General features: G+C 35.2%; 2 protein-coding genes across 8 annotated transcripts in view; one reads left to right on the top strand and one right to left on the bottom strand.

Annotated features, from left to right (window-relative positions):
• TBC1D23 (TBC1 domain family member 23) overlaps positions 1 to 12,451 on the top strand; it is a 36,879-nt gene that overhangs the window by 10,541 nt on the left and 13,887 nt on the right. For 4 of the 5 annotated variants that reach the window (XR_010356867.1, XR_010356868.1, XM_064410749.1 and 1 more), the window contains exons 5-15: positions 233 to 356; positions 2,466 to 2,590; positions 2,704 to 2,747; positions 3,636 to 3,739; positions 4,516 to 4,638; positions 5,585 to 5,677; positions 8,238 to 8,408; positions 8,603 to 8,645; positions 9,395 to 9,501; positions 10,158 to 10,300; positions 11,679 to 11,723. Coding sequence is in view for 3 of the 5 variants with exons in the window: in XM_064410749.1 (XP_064266819.1) it covers positions 233 to 356; positions 2,466 to 2,590; positions 2,704 to 2,747; positions 3,636 to 3,739; positions 4,516 to 4,638; positions 5,585 to 5,677; positions 8,238 to 8,408; positions 8,603 to 8,645; positions 9,395 to 9,501; positions 10,158 to 10,300; positions 11,679 to 11,723 (1,122 nt within the window). In the remaining 2 variants the exon portion in view is untranslated. The remainder of the gene's footprint in view (positions 1 to 232; positions 357 to 2,465; positions 2,591 to 2,703; positions 2,748 to 3,635; positions 3,740 to 4,515; positions 4,639 to 5,584; positions 5,678 to 8,237; positions 8,409 to 8,602; positions 8,646 to 9,394; positions 9,502 to 10,157; positions 10,301 to 11,678; positions 11,724 to 12,451) is intronic. The other variant, XM_064410751.1, reaches the window with a different exon arrangement.
• CMSS1 (cms1 ribosomal small subunit homolog) overlaps positions 1 to 12,451 on the bottom strand; it is a 256,935-nt gene that overhangs the window by 232,846 nt on the left and 11,638 nt on the right. For 2 of the 3 annotated variants that reach the window (XM_064410765.1, XM_064410767.1), the window contains exon 2: positions 4,508 to 4,614. The gene's annotated coding sequence lies outside the window, so the exon portion shown is untranslated. Of the gene's footprint in view, positions 1 to 4,507; positions 4,615 to 7,979; positions 8,007 to 12,451 lie in introns of those variants that run through there. The other variant, XM_064410766.1, reaches the window with a different exon arrangement.

Genomic DNA, 12,451 nt, shown 5'->3' with positions numbered 1-12,451 from the left:
TGCTGCCTTGATAATTTAGTGGAGGTTTCAGTGGTTTTGGGGTTTTTGTTGGTTTGATTTGGCTGGTTGGTTTTTTGACTCTTGAGGCAAGTTTACTTCGTGATCAGTCCCTGTGAATTAAAAGAGCAATGTACAGGAAATTACGTGATCACAGATACTAAAGAATTGCTGCTGTAAGTCTGAAAACTGCGATATTATGGGGGAGTTTATTGTTTTCATTGCTACTTTTTAGGGATTGTTTTATGAAGGGAAGACCCTTTCATCTATTTAGACTGTTGCTTCAGTACCATGAGCCTGAACTCTGCTCCTTTCTTGATACCAAGAAGATGACTCCGGATTCATATGCACTCAACTGGGTAATAAAGTGAAAGTAGGGAAACATAATAAAAAATAAATTTCTGTTAAAATTTAAGTACATGTTGTGAGTTTATGGAAGAGTAGTACAAGCAATTACAATTGCATATATATTAAAATAAATTGCATGTTTTAATATAGTGTGGGCTTTTTTTAGTATTTAGCATGAGATATGAGGTCTTGTTAATGTCACATTTTTATTGTTCTGGGTGAGTTCTTATTGAGTCACTGATACTAGGAACTTCTTGGAGTAAGGAAAAATGAGAGCAGCTGGCATACTCAAAAAGCAAAAAGTTAGTTTTGATTGTGGGCAGCTGTATGTTGTAGATATGGATAACATAAGTCTAACAGGTCTTTTAAAGCTGAAGAATGAATTGGTTTAGAAACCTCCCTGCTAAGGCGTATACGTATGTCTTTTAGAATTTAGGCACATACATTTTACAACTTCTGAAGCATTAGTCATTTCCTCTTCAAAACTGCCTCAGATTGTGGGTAGTTACAAAGATTCTCACCTCATAATGTTTTATAAATTTTGTGTGCCAGGACTACAACAAAATTTTTGTATCAAGGCTACTTGGTATACGCAATACAAAATCATGATACTGTGCTTGCACAGGCAAAGTCTGTAATTTAATAGAGCAGACTTTGACTCATGAACTTTTCTAGGCTCTTCTTTCATACTCATTGGCTATGTAAAATTTTTTTCAACCTTGTGAATTTTCAGTTAAAGAAGTGAAAATTAATGAATTATTAAACTGTGAGGTCTGTCTTTGGGTTTTTTTTGTTTGTTATTTTTAAATCTGCTGCCAATTTTAGTATAAAAATGTGTCTAGGAAAAATTCTCACATTCTCAAAATCTGCCTTTTGCCAGTCTCATGAGCCTTCAAAAGAGAAATCAGGTCCTTTTTTGTCACTCAATTTCCATTTTTTAATAGAATTTTCCTTAGTACATACAAAATTCTTTGAAGTTGTTTCTTCAAATTTTGAAACCTAATTAGAAAAAGAATCTCCTCTCTGAAAGGTGGTAGTGAAGTAAGCTGGTGTAGCTGCCAGTTCTCACCACCATGCTCCCTGGTGTACAATTTTAGGAAAAAATCATAGGTTTCATTTTATATAATGAGATTACAGTAAAATTCTGTTTCATCTGTGAAAAATCTGTCTGTATAAGTGTACTTAGAAGTATATAAGCAACATACCAAGACCTGCCACTGTCATCTTGTTCATGGACGTTTTGTCTTCAGTTGCATTTGAGCCAGAATTGAATAGGTCTATCTTTTGCTATAAAACTATACTAGGAAGTGTTGAAATATTCCATGATAGTGTTTTAAAACAGATACCAAGCTTTTGAAAGCTATAGCTGTGTTGATACATTTGTGAATGTATGTGGAATTTGTGTGCATCAGCAAGTACAGTAAGACCCCAGCGAAGTCAGGTGGTATGCATTTGAGTTAGGTGTGATTGTAAATCTGGCAGGTTTAGTAAGAAGTTCCTACCTTTTATCTGCTTTGACTTTGTTTATCAGAGAGGATGTATTTTCAAGTGGGAGCATGGGAACAGGCAAAGAGTTTCTTAAATGGTAATGAAAATTTTCTGATGCTTGCAAATGTTTAATTACTCAGTCGTAATGCTAAGTAAGTGATGTTGTCAAAATAATGTACAACCATTTTCAATTAGCCAAATTCTGCTGTGGAAAATAAAAATAATTATGTTTGCAGGATCCTTTCAAAGCCCTAATTGCTATGCTATTTGAGTAAATATATTCTCTTATGATTGTCTTGTTGGTATAATTGGTATTTAGCAGTGGCTGTGAGCTAAACAGTGCTCCAGCTTGATTGTGTTATCTGTGGTTGAATTTGCAAGGCTGGCAGTCTACAGCCAACTTTGCCTTCACAATAATCATATTTATTCAAAGATAATCTGTAGTGTTGTGCACTGTTTCCATAAAAGTTGGTTTCGAGGTTAGAACCATCCTTCAGTACATTGTGCAGATGTAGGCTTTATTTTTTGGGGTTTATTTTCTTTTAGATACTTTGTATCTCTCTTAAAAATGTATTCCTGATAAGATTGTTCCTGGTAATTGCTTTTTCTCACATTATTTTCTAAATTTCTAGCTTGGAAGCCTCTTCTCATACTACTGTTCAGCTGAAGTCACTCAGGCAATATGGGATGGATATCTACAACAAGCAGATCCATTCTTTATTTACTTCTTAATGTTGATCATCCTTGTCAATGCAAAGTAAGTGTATAGTTAATTCTTTGGGGCATTCTTTGCTGACACTGTTTTAATCCAGGTTTGTTTCATTTTGGTTTTACTGACTTAATCTATGCCTGTGACTTTACTGTTTTCAGAGACGTTATCTTAGCACAAGAATCAGATAAAGAAGAAATGATAAGTAAGTACTTCTCTTACATAGCTGTTAGTGAAATATTTGCTATATACTGTAATCCCCATTTATTACTATTTTTTGTTGCTAAAGAGCTAGATTGTTAATTTCCATGTGATTTTTCTCATTTTTTAATCCCTTCACACACTAATTTTTTCTTACTTTTGCTGCCCTGTCCTTGACCTACTTACCTTATTCCTTTTAGTGCTCCCACACCTAGTTCTATTCTTCAGTTTGAAGTACTGGAAACAAACACCAGAAACTGGTCTTTCTAAGCCCAAAGCAACAGCTTTCAAATCCTTCTTTCAATCTACTGCACTTGTTGCATTTGCTGGATTGTCTTAATGCACACTTGATTTGAGCCCAATGAAATGTTTTTATAGAAAATGCATTAAATTTCAGTGGAAAATTTAAATAACTCTTGCCTTTGTATTTTTTTACACACATAATACAACGTAATTAATAATCTCTAGTAGTTCAGAATGAGAGTGCTTGGAATTTTGTGTCTTTGCCATAAACTGCCAAACTACACCCTTGGGTTATCCTGGACAGAGACCAGTGCTACTGATTAAGTACTTGTTTTAGAGGATTCTCTTGGTTAGAGCTCTTTAGAAAAGTAGCTGACTTACAATTGAAAGCTAAAACTATGCAGGAGTAAGAATGTGGTGAAAAATAATTTGCATAGAAGGTTTGAACATCTAGCAAAAAGTAAAAGTTTTCTATGGATAAGGAATATTTCCTGTATCTTCACTTTTCATCTGGAGAGTGGATCAATATTCATGTTTAGTCAATACAATAGATTGTTACGCCTTATTTAAAATAAGTTCTTTTGTGGTCTGTGTTGTTTGATTTCTGTGTCTGAAATAGTGTTGCATTTATGTTGTTTGTTTGTCTCAGAATTCTTAGAAACATCACCAGCCAATCTTGATTTAGAGGATATAGAAGATCTCTTCTCTTTGGCACAATATTACTGTAGCAAAACTCCAGCTTCTTTCAGGAAGGTAATAACAGTAATTTTGAAATTCTTTTCATTTTGACAAGTGTTTAAGCTCTTGCTTACAGTAACTTTGAATATTTCATTGCAATACTCTTTTTTCCAACATTTTTCATGTTGTTACTCTGGCAGTATTTATTGTTAGGCTCTTTGAAAGATAAGGTTAACTGATACATGAGAGAAGCTTCCTTGCAATATTCTCACTTCATGACTGATAACCTCATTTTCCAAAAGAGGCTCTGGAAAGAACTGATGAGGCTAAACTTCATATTGACACAATTGCATGGTAGTACACTGCACAGCAGTGCTTTGCATTTTGTGTTTTGCAATAGCAAAGAGGAAAAAGTCTCTTACTATAGATAAATCTATTATCATCTGCACTGTTTTTGCAGCTCTTCCTTAGTCATGATATCTGACTTAGTGAATGAATGGAATAAAAATATTTGATAGCCATTGCCCTCAGCTTGTGTGTACTTCCTCTGATGTGTGTAGACAGATATAGGAGGTTTTCTTGTGGGGAAAAAACAAAACAAACAACTGAAAAACAAATACCAGAGGCACTGCATCATGTTGGTATGGTCAAAGTGGTGAACAAGCATGTTTGTAATGGAAGTGCAGACCTTGCATGATTTTTCAGAAGGAATTTCAGTTGATCAGAAGTTTCATTACTATGTGGGCAGGATCCGCATGTGTGGAACTTTTGCAACGGATGTAGTTTAAAATAAAACTTTCATACATAAAGACAATGGCTTCACTTAATCTTTTTTTTCCTTGCCTTATTAGGACAACCACAGTCTTTTTGGCAGCAGCTTGCTGGGCCTCAAAGATGACGACACCGACTTGAGCCAGGCTCTCTGTCTAGCAGTCTCTGTGTCCGAGATTCTGCAAGCAAATCAGCAACAAGGAGTCAGTATACTGAATTAACCTTCCCCCCCAGTTTTATAGAAAAAGGAAATAATCAATCACTAACCACTGGTTTTAAATGCTCTCAGCACAAATGAGTGTTTGCTATTTCAGGAAAAATGTTTTTTGTCTTCAAGTTTTCTGCCTTGTAAACGATCAGCTGTCTTCAATGCCTTTGTGCTGTAGCAAGGAACATAGGGGAGCTTAAGACAGATTTGAATTTGAGGAGTGTGAGCTGAAAGTAGTATCTCGCTAATTTGAATTCTGTCCCAAATGTAGCTGCTGTAGAGGAAAATTTAAAACTCACTACTCAGTACCTTTGAGAAGAACGCTGTTAAGGAATATCTATCTTTTGTCATTGAAAGGTTTAAATGAAAAAAGCAAAAATAATTGAACTTGTTTCAGTAGAAGTTAATTGGAGATCTAGATGCAGGGACTTCACTAGAAATATTTAAGACCCATATATGGATCATAATGTAGTTAGAGTACAGTGTTTCTTAATGACAACTGACATTTTTGCAGTTTCCAAGCACCAGTTTTGTCGTGCATAGTTTGGGTTTTTATCTCGTCCACATAAAGTTAAACATCTGTTTATATCCTGTCCAAGTTGGAGGGACATAAACCCATCCTTCTGTGCTGTGCTGACTGGTAGTGGACTCTTGGATTGTCTCATACCCACTATGTTTCCTCTCAGTAGAAATTATATAATTGCATTTGGATGATCCTTTCCCATGCCCAAGCTGATGTATTAATGGAAAGCTGATACAGGAATACTACTGGTGGTCTGGTAACTGTAGACAAAGTTTAGATTAATCAAAATAATTAAGATTTTTTTTTAATAGCTCTTAGCCCCTCTGAGCAGTTCCTGTAGTATTTGAGTTAGTATTAGAATGTAATTGAATTCTGCCAATAATTATGCAATTTTGAAGTTTAAAAATTTCTCTTTCAGGAAGGAGTGAGATTTTTTGTCGTGGATTGTCGTCCTGCAGAGCAATACAATGCTGGGCATTTATCAACAGCATTTCATTTAGACTCAGATTTGGTTTGTATGCTTTTTGTTTCTTTACTGCTATTTGAATCCTAACTGAGATGGAAGGGGAGAGAAATGCCTGCCTTGAAAAATGAAGTATTCTTAATTTAGGCTTTAATCTGTGGACTTCAGGGTCTAGCTATGTGATGATAAGACTTTAAAATTTAGCATCTCTAAAGGAGATGGTAGAACCATCATTTTACTGAGAAGTTTAGTCCCTAATGACATTAGAATTTGGGATTCCAGACTTCCTGTTCTTTGGTTAGGAATTGAAACCAATACAGATTAAAGACTATACATTGCTTGGAGGAGAAATCTCTTTTTAGCATCCTAATTTCCAGTGAAAGGTGTAAATTTTCTAAAAGAGCACTTTTTTTCTTTGTCTCTTTTTGTTTTGTTTTTTGTTTTTTTTTTTTTTTGCCACAGCCAGTCTTATTGCAGTCTTCTTTTACAGGGCATATATCTTGAAAAGGATTTTGGTGTCTTCTTTAAAATTTTTGCTGTACAATATGAAAGAGAAAGTACATTGATTATGGCACTGAGATCTCCCATAAGTTAATAATTTCAATAAATATTTTGTACTTTCTATTTGATTATGAATTCCTAAATGAACATTCAGTCATATTTTTCTCTGTCCTTTTTTCCTCCCCAAATCAATTCCATTTCAACAATGTATTCATCACTTCTGGATTAGCCCTCAACTATTTTACTTTAAGCAGTCTGTGGAACCTGTATGGGATGATTTATTTGGAAATATGGCATAAAATACTTTTATACCTTAGTTAAGTTCAATCCTGCATCTAATATCTTTACCTCTCTAATTAAAATGATGCATTTTTCAGTATTATATGCACATTTGTAAATATAATATTAAATATAATTGCCTAGCAGAGAAATGGAGGCTGAAGTACAACCTTAGTGCTTTCTGTAACCATCTGAAGGAGGTTGTAGCAAGATGAGTGTCAGTTTCTTCTCCCAAGTTATGAGCTGTAGGACAAGAGGAAGTGGCTTCTTATTGCACCAGGGGAAGTTTAGGTTGGATATTAGGAAAATTTTTTTCCCCAAAAGGGTTGTCAAGCATTGGAATGGGGTGCCCAGAGAAGGGGTTGACTCACCATCCTTGGAGGTATTTATTACTTCTAAACATGGCATTTGGGGATGAGGTTTAACAGTGGAGAGTTGGCATTGTGAGGTTCATGGCTGGAATCAATGATAAGAGTCTTTTCCAACCTAAATGGTTCTTCAATAGTGTGGTTTTTAACCTGGATCAAAAAATCATTTAGGAAAAACTTTCTCTGTCCTGTGTGGGTGTTCTGCTAATCTTAATTGAATGTCATATTCAGTATAGTAGAAATAAGCATTTAAAATTAAGTAGTACAAATAGCTGATAGTATATGAAAAAGATGGCCATGAAAACAAGTCTTAAATTAGATGTGATCAGTTTATATGTATTTTAATTGTATATTGGAATTAATGGTATTTAATGAACCATGGTGGATGAATGTGACCAGGTTCGTCCTTGTTTTTAAAAGTCAATGCTAGGAAAACATTACAGAGAAAAACCTTTGTGATGAGAAGTCATTAATGGAATTTCAGTGCATTTTACATTCCTGTATGTGCAAAGTATGCAAAAATTATTGTAGGGAGAGACAATGGGGAGAGAAAGCACTTTGGAATCCATCCCATTTATAGTTAGAGGAAGTAGTGAGATTTAAGACCTGTGTAAGAAAGCAGTAGCCTTTATCTCTAGGAAAACCCCAAATAAAATTCTGCCTCACTGATAGCTAGGTTGTGTACTTTTGACTTTGTCCTTCATCATTTGATCCACTGTACAGACAAAATTATGAGAATCCCTTCTGGCCCCTCCCTGCCCCACCTCCGTGTAGGTACAGATCAAAATTCTCTTATAAGTTTAAATAAGTACCTTCCCCACAAACAGGTTAAAATTCTAGCTGTATTGAGAAAGAGATGGAGAAACATGGACTTTCGTATGGAACTCATGTTTTTGCATGCATAGCAGCCCTTTGTGTATCCCAGCCTTAACTTTTTGAGAGTACAAAGAATCCTTGTACTCTCAATTGTAATTTCTTTTCCCAAACCTTGGTAACTGAATGAGAAAAAGCTTAGTGGGGAGGCAACAAGAGGAAGACTTTACTAGCCTCTAGAAATTCTAAGTAGTTTAAAGGATTTCAAATCTCCAGTTTGGATGTGTTGTGCCCAAGCATGTGTAAATATGGAAACCAGTCCCACTGCTGTATTACCAAATCAATGCAACACGGAAATTGCAAAGCCTTTTTCCACTGTTACTTGATACCTTCAGAAATAAACTAACAGATGTTAGCTGTGTTTCTTTCCTGGGGAGAATAAGTGGGGTGAGGAAGTAAAGGACCAGTCGCAGTGTTCTTTATGTAATGTGAGGTCTTGCTCAGGTTCTGTGTGTGTGACTTCTCAGTGCTGAGGTTGCCTTGCTTGTGCTCAAGGAATTGTAAGCATTCTCAAAGTTTGTCTCCTTTCACAACTCATCTTACAGTATCTTGGTGTCAGACAGTATTTTTTTTTGTTTATTTCACAGATGCTTCAAAACCCATCAGAATTTGCACAGTCTGTAAAATCCCTGTTAGAAGCACAAAAACAATCTATTGAGTCTGGTTCCATAGCTGGTGGGGAACATCTCTGCTTCATGGGAAGTGGCAGGGAAGAAGAAGATATGTACATGAACATGGTGTTAGCACATTTCTTACAGGTACTATTAAATTGCCATTGATTTAACAGCTGGAGTAAAGGGTGTTTGCATGTGTCATTGATGGTGAATGGCAAAATATGTTCTCCTTAAAATCTGAACTGTTTTTTACATTACTCAAGTTTACAGGTTGTAGTAAACAAACAAACCCATTCCACAGGCTTTTGCTCTGATCAGAATTAACTTTTCTGTTGCAGAAAAACAAGGAGTACGTAAGCATTGCCAAAGGAGGCTTTATGGGTAAGCTTATTAATAATGAAATTTTCCTTGAAAAATGTCTTAACACTGTTGGTATTTTTGAGGCTTTTGCTAAAAATCATCTGAATGAATAGCAACTAGGTCTCATTTGTCAGATTTTTGTTTTGTGTAAGTAAACACTGTGCACTTACACATTTGTGGTTAACTCTTAGAGCTTTCCCAAATTTCTGAGTGGTGAAAAATTAATGCAGAAATTGGAGAAATTCCTTCTTCCAGCTTGTCATTCTTGATGTTTTAGCCACTGTAAATTGCAGATTCATATGAAGATGCAACTTCATAATTACTATTAACGGCTGTTATGATTTCTTATATCAGAAGTTCATAATTGATTAGTTGATGTTGCTGGAAATAATCAGGCTCTACAACAGTGGAGAGATCTGTGCTACAATACGACATTATTAACAATACAACAGAGGCATTATTAATCAATATGTGTGGTGTTATAAGAACTCTTAAAGATCGAAGCAGTGATTTATTTTTAATTACTGCTGTATTCTAAATGTTTACTAAAGTAATTAGTTTATTAGGTTGATAAATAGGCATTAGATTTTCTTAATGCCTTTGTACTACTGAAAGAAAAGCCAAGGATTATTATAGTGACCACTGAATTTATCTATTTTATTGAATTGTGGGGGAAAAATTGTCACTGATTAGTCTTGGGTATATACAATATTTTCATCAACAGACTAAGTCCAGTGTAATTCTGAATGTTTTTAATGGCCTTTTAACAGCCCTCCAACAGCACTTAGCAGATATCAATGTGGAAGGACCAGAAAATGGATATGGCCACTGGATTGCTAGTACCTCAGGCTCAAGAAATAGCATAAGCTCTGTTGATGTAAGTGAAATTTTAGTGCAAGTGTTACAGTGGGATGGGAGCCCTAGGTGTCATGTGTTTTTTCTTCACATTCCTCATTCACATTCCTCATTCCTCTATTCTGTAAAATGCATTATTGCAAGTCATGACTGTTTTCACTTGTGTGTTTAATTTCAAACTATGATCACAGTCTAGTCATAGGTGACCTAAACATTTTTATCCTCTTGAGGGGAAGAGTTTGTAGGTAAGAACTGCTGTAGGCATTCTCCAGCAGGATACATGTAATAGATAACTCTTTCCCTGGCTCTTACTCACTCTGGGAACAAGTTACTATAAAGTGGCATACAATTTCGTGGCAAAGCTCAAAATTGTATCTTTTCTTTAGCTTTTAATTTAGGTGCAATGTATCGCTAATAGGATTCCTTTATCTAAATGTCCATAGCAGAATGCTCAGTAATACAGTTTGTCAGGCTTGCCTTATGGGATGATATTTTCCTCAGTCACATATCATTGCTGTTATTTGATAGAATTCTAAAAAAAACTCAGTTGTGTAATTGAAGTTCTACTGAGTACCAGAAAGTAAATTGCTGTTTTGTATGTTTTGTATTTTAATGAATTAATTGAGATGAAATAACATACTTTTATATGATTAATCCTGAGAGGAGTTACTTTTACAGGGTGATGCTCCTAACGGTTCAGGTGATGGAAAAGGAGTGAAATCCCTAGTGAATAAAATGACTGTTGCTTTGAAGACAAAATCTGTGAATGTGAAAGAGAAAGTTATCAGTTTTATTGAAAATACATCTACTCCAGTGGACAGGTGCGTCATTTGTATCTCACTGTACATTAGCTGGGAGAAGTGACTTCCTATTTCATGTGGCTGTTTGTAAGTGAAAACTGGGCTATTAGGAAAAAGTTGTCTCCCGTATTTGGTTTTTTAATTTTCTACCTCTACCCTTCTCACAATTTTATCATGACCCAGGGAGCCTACTGTGCTCCTTAGTACTGGAAGGCCAGTGTGGGTCCCTGTTGCCTTCAATGCTTATCTAGAATTTGTCACTTAATTTCACTTGTTATAGTGTGTCAATTTTGTGTTCAGTCTGAAAGTGAACAATGATTTCACTTTTATTTGAGTTCCTCCCCGTCCTGACTCTGATGAAATAGATGAATGACAGTGGGATTCTGGATAGGTTCTTTTGGTTGGTTGGTTTTGTTCTGTTTTGGTTTTTTTCACTGCTGCATCTTGGCAAATTGAGTTTGCCTCTTTTAAAGATCTCGATTTTTTTCAAGTCCTTGTGTAAAGCTGCTTTTCAAACTCAGAATTGACCCTTGTTTGGTTTTTGTGTCTTCAGGTACAGCAAGGAATGAGAATGTGCAAGTAGACTGCAGAACACTTTCAAATTTAGAAGTGATCATTCCAAATAATTATCTTAACTAAATACAACAATAACAGCACTCATCTGTCAGAGCTTTAAATGAAAGACTTGTTGTAGTTCTTTAAATTCCAGCTTTTGAAGGTGTATGTTGAATACCAAGACACTGGTATTCAGGAATCTCAGAAACCTAGCATTTGTTTGATAACAGGACTTAAAATATATGCCAAATGAAGAGTAATTTTTAATAGTCTGGTACCTCAGATCATTCCTTTATTCTGTGTTGGAAAATGTTTTTCTAAAATACTATTAGTACTTTTATTTCATCATTAGAGGCAAAAAATGTTTAAATAATGTTTGGTAGCTTTTGCTTTATGAGGAATTAAACTGAATGAATATGAAGATTTAAACTGAAAGAGGGTAGGTTTAGATTAGATATTAGGAAGAAGTTCTTCACAGGGAGGGTGGTGAGGCGCTGGCACAGGTTGCCCAGGGAAGCTGTGGCTGCTCCATCCCTGGCAATGCTCAAGGCCAGGCTGGATGGAGCTTTAAGCAATGTGGTCTGGTGTAAGGTATCCCTGTCTGTGAAATCAAGTAATGCTTACACATATGCCATAGGTAGCATATGAAATGCATCTTTTAGTAGATTTTTTTGCAAATATTTCTTTACTTTGTGTCCAGCTTTCATGAAGCCTTGTTTTTATTTACAAGCATTCTCCTTGAAGAAGATACATTGCCAATATAGAAAATTTCAGCTATTTATCTAGATTTTTCCTTTACATTTTTTAATTCTTTTGTTCTGTCCTCTGCCCCAATGTACTGTAGAATACCTTTCAATATTTCCTGGCCAGACAGAGCAAGCCTGGAGCGGTAAGCTTGATGATTAAGCAGTCTGACTAAAACCACCTTTCTTGTATTTAGCATGGCATCGCAGTGTTTGTAAGCATTGGTTACACTGACAAGATTGCTTGCATATTTTGATATTAATTTCTTGAAATATATTAAAACTAGTGCTTTTTACAAGCACTGGTCAAGAGACTAAAGGAAGGAAAAGGAATGTATTGGCAGTGCTTTCTTCTCTTAGTTTCTGCTTTATTATTTCTGTTCTCTTCCTTACTATTACTTTTTATGGATTTTTTTTTAACCTGTCATTTCCTATATACATTTTATTAGTTACCTGTATTAGTAGAAGATACCAGAAACAATTACTGAACAAATTATGGCTTAAGGTTTTAACAAGAGAGACTATAATTATGAAAAGTAAACTTTTCATAAAATTTCTTCAGAACTTAGATATGACAGGGAACCCATGTGGAAATTCTGTCTGGAAGTCTCAAATTTTTATGCATCTCATCACTTGGTGGTAGAACATGCTGAACGATGCAGACATGCTCATTACTGGGAAAAGAAAACTGATAAGTAAATATGCTTTGCAATTGTACCTCATCTTGTTCACATAACTACTACATTTCATGCAAATGTGGAGGCCCTTCACATTTGACTCAGATATAGTGTCTTATAATTATTTCAGAAATAAAAATTGTGACCTGAGTTTTTATAAAATTACTTGTGATAATTGAAGAGCAGCTCATGCATAA

The sequence above is a fragment of the Passer domesticus genome, chromosome 2 (genome assembly GCF_036417665.1).
Source record: "Passer domesticus isolate bPasDom1 chromosome 2, bPasDom1.hap1, whole genome shotgun sequence".
Lineage (NCBI taxonomy): Eukaryota > Metazoa > Chordata > Aves > Passeriformes > Passeridae > Passer > Passer domesticus.
This window is presented reverse-complemented; position numbering and strand designations above follow the sequence as displayed.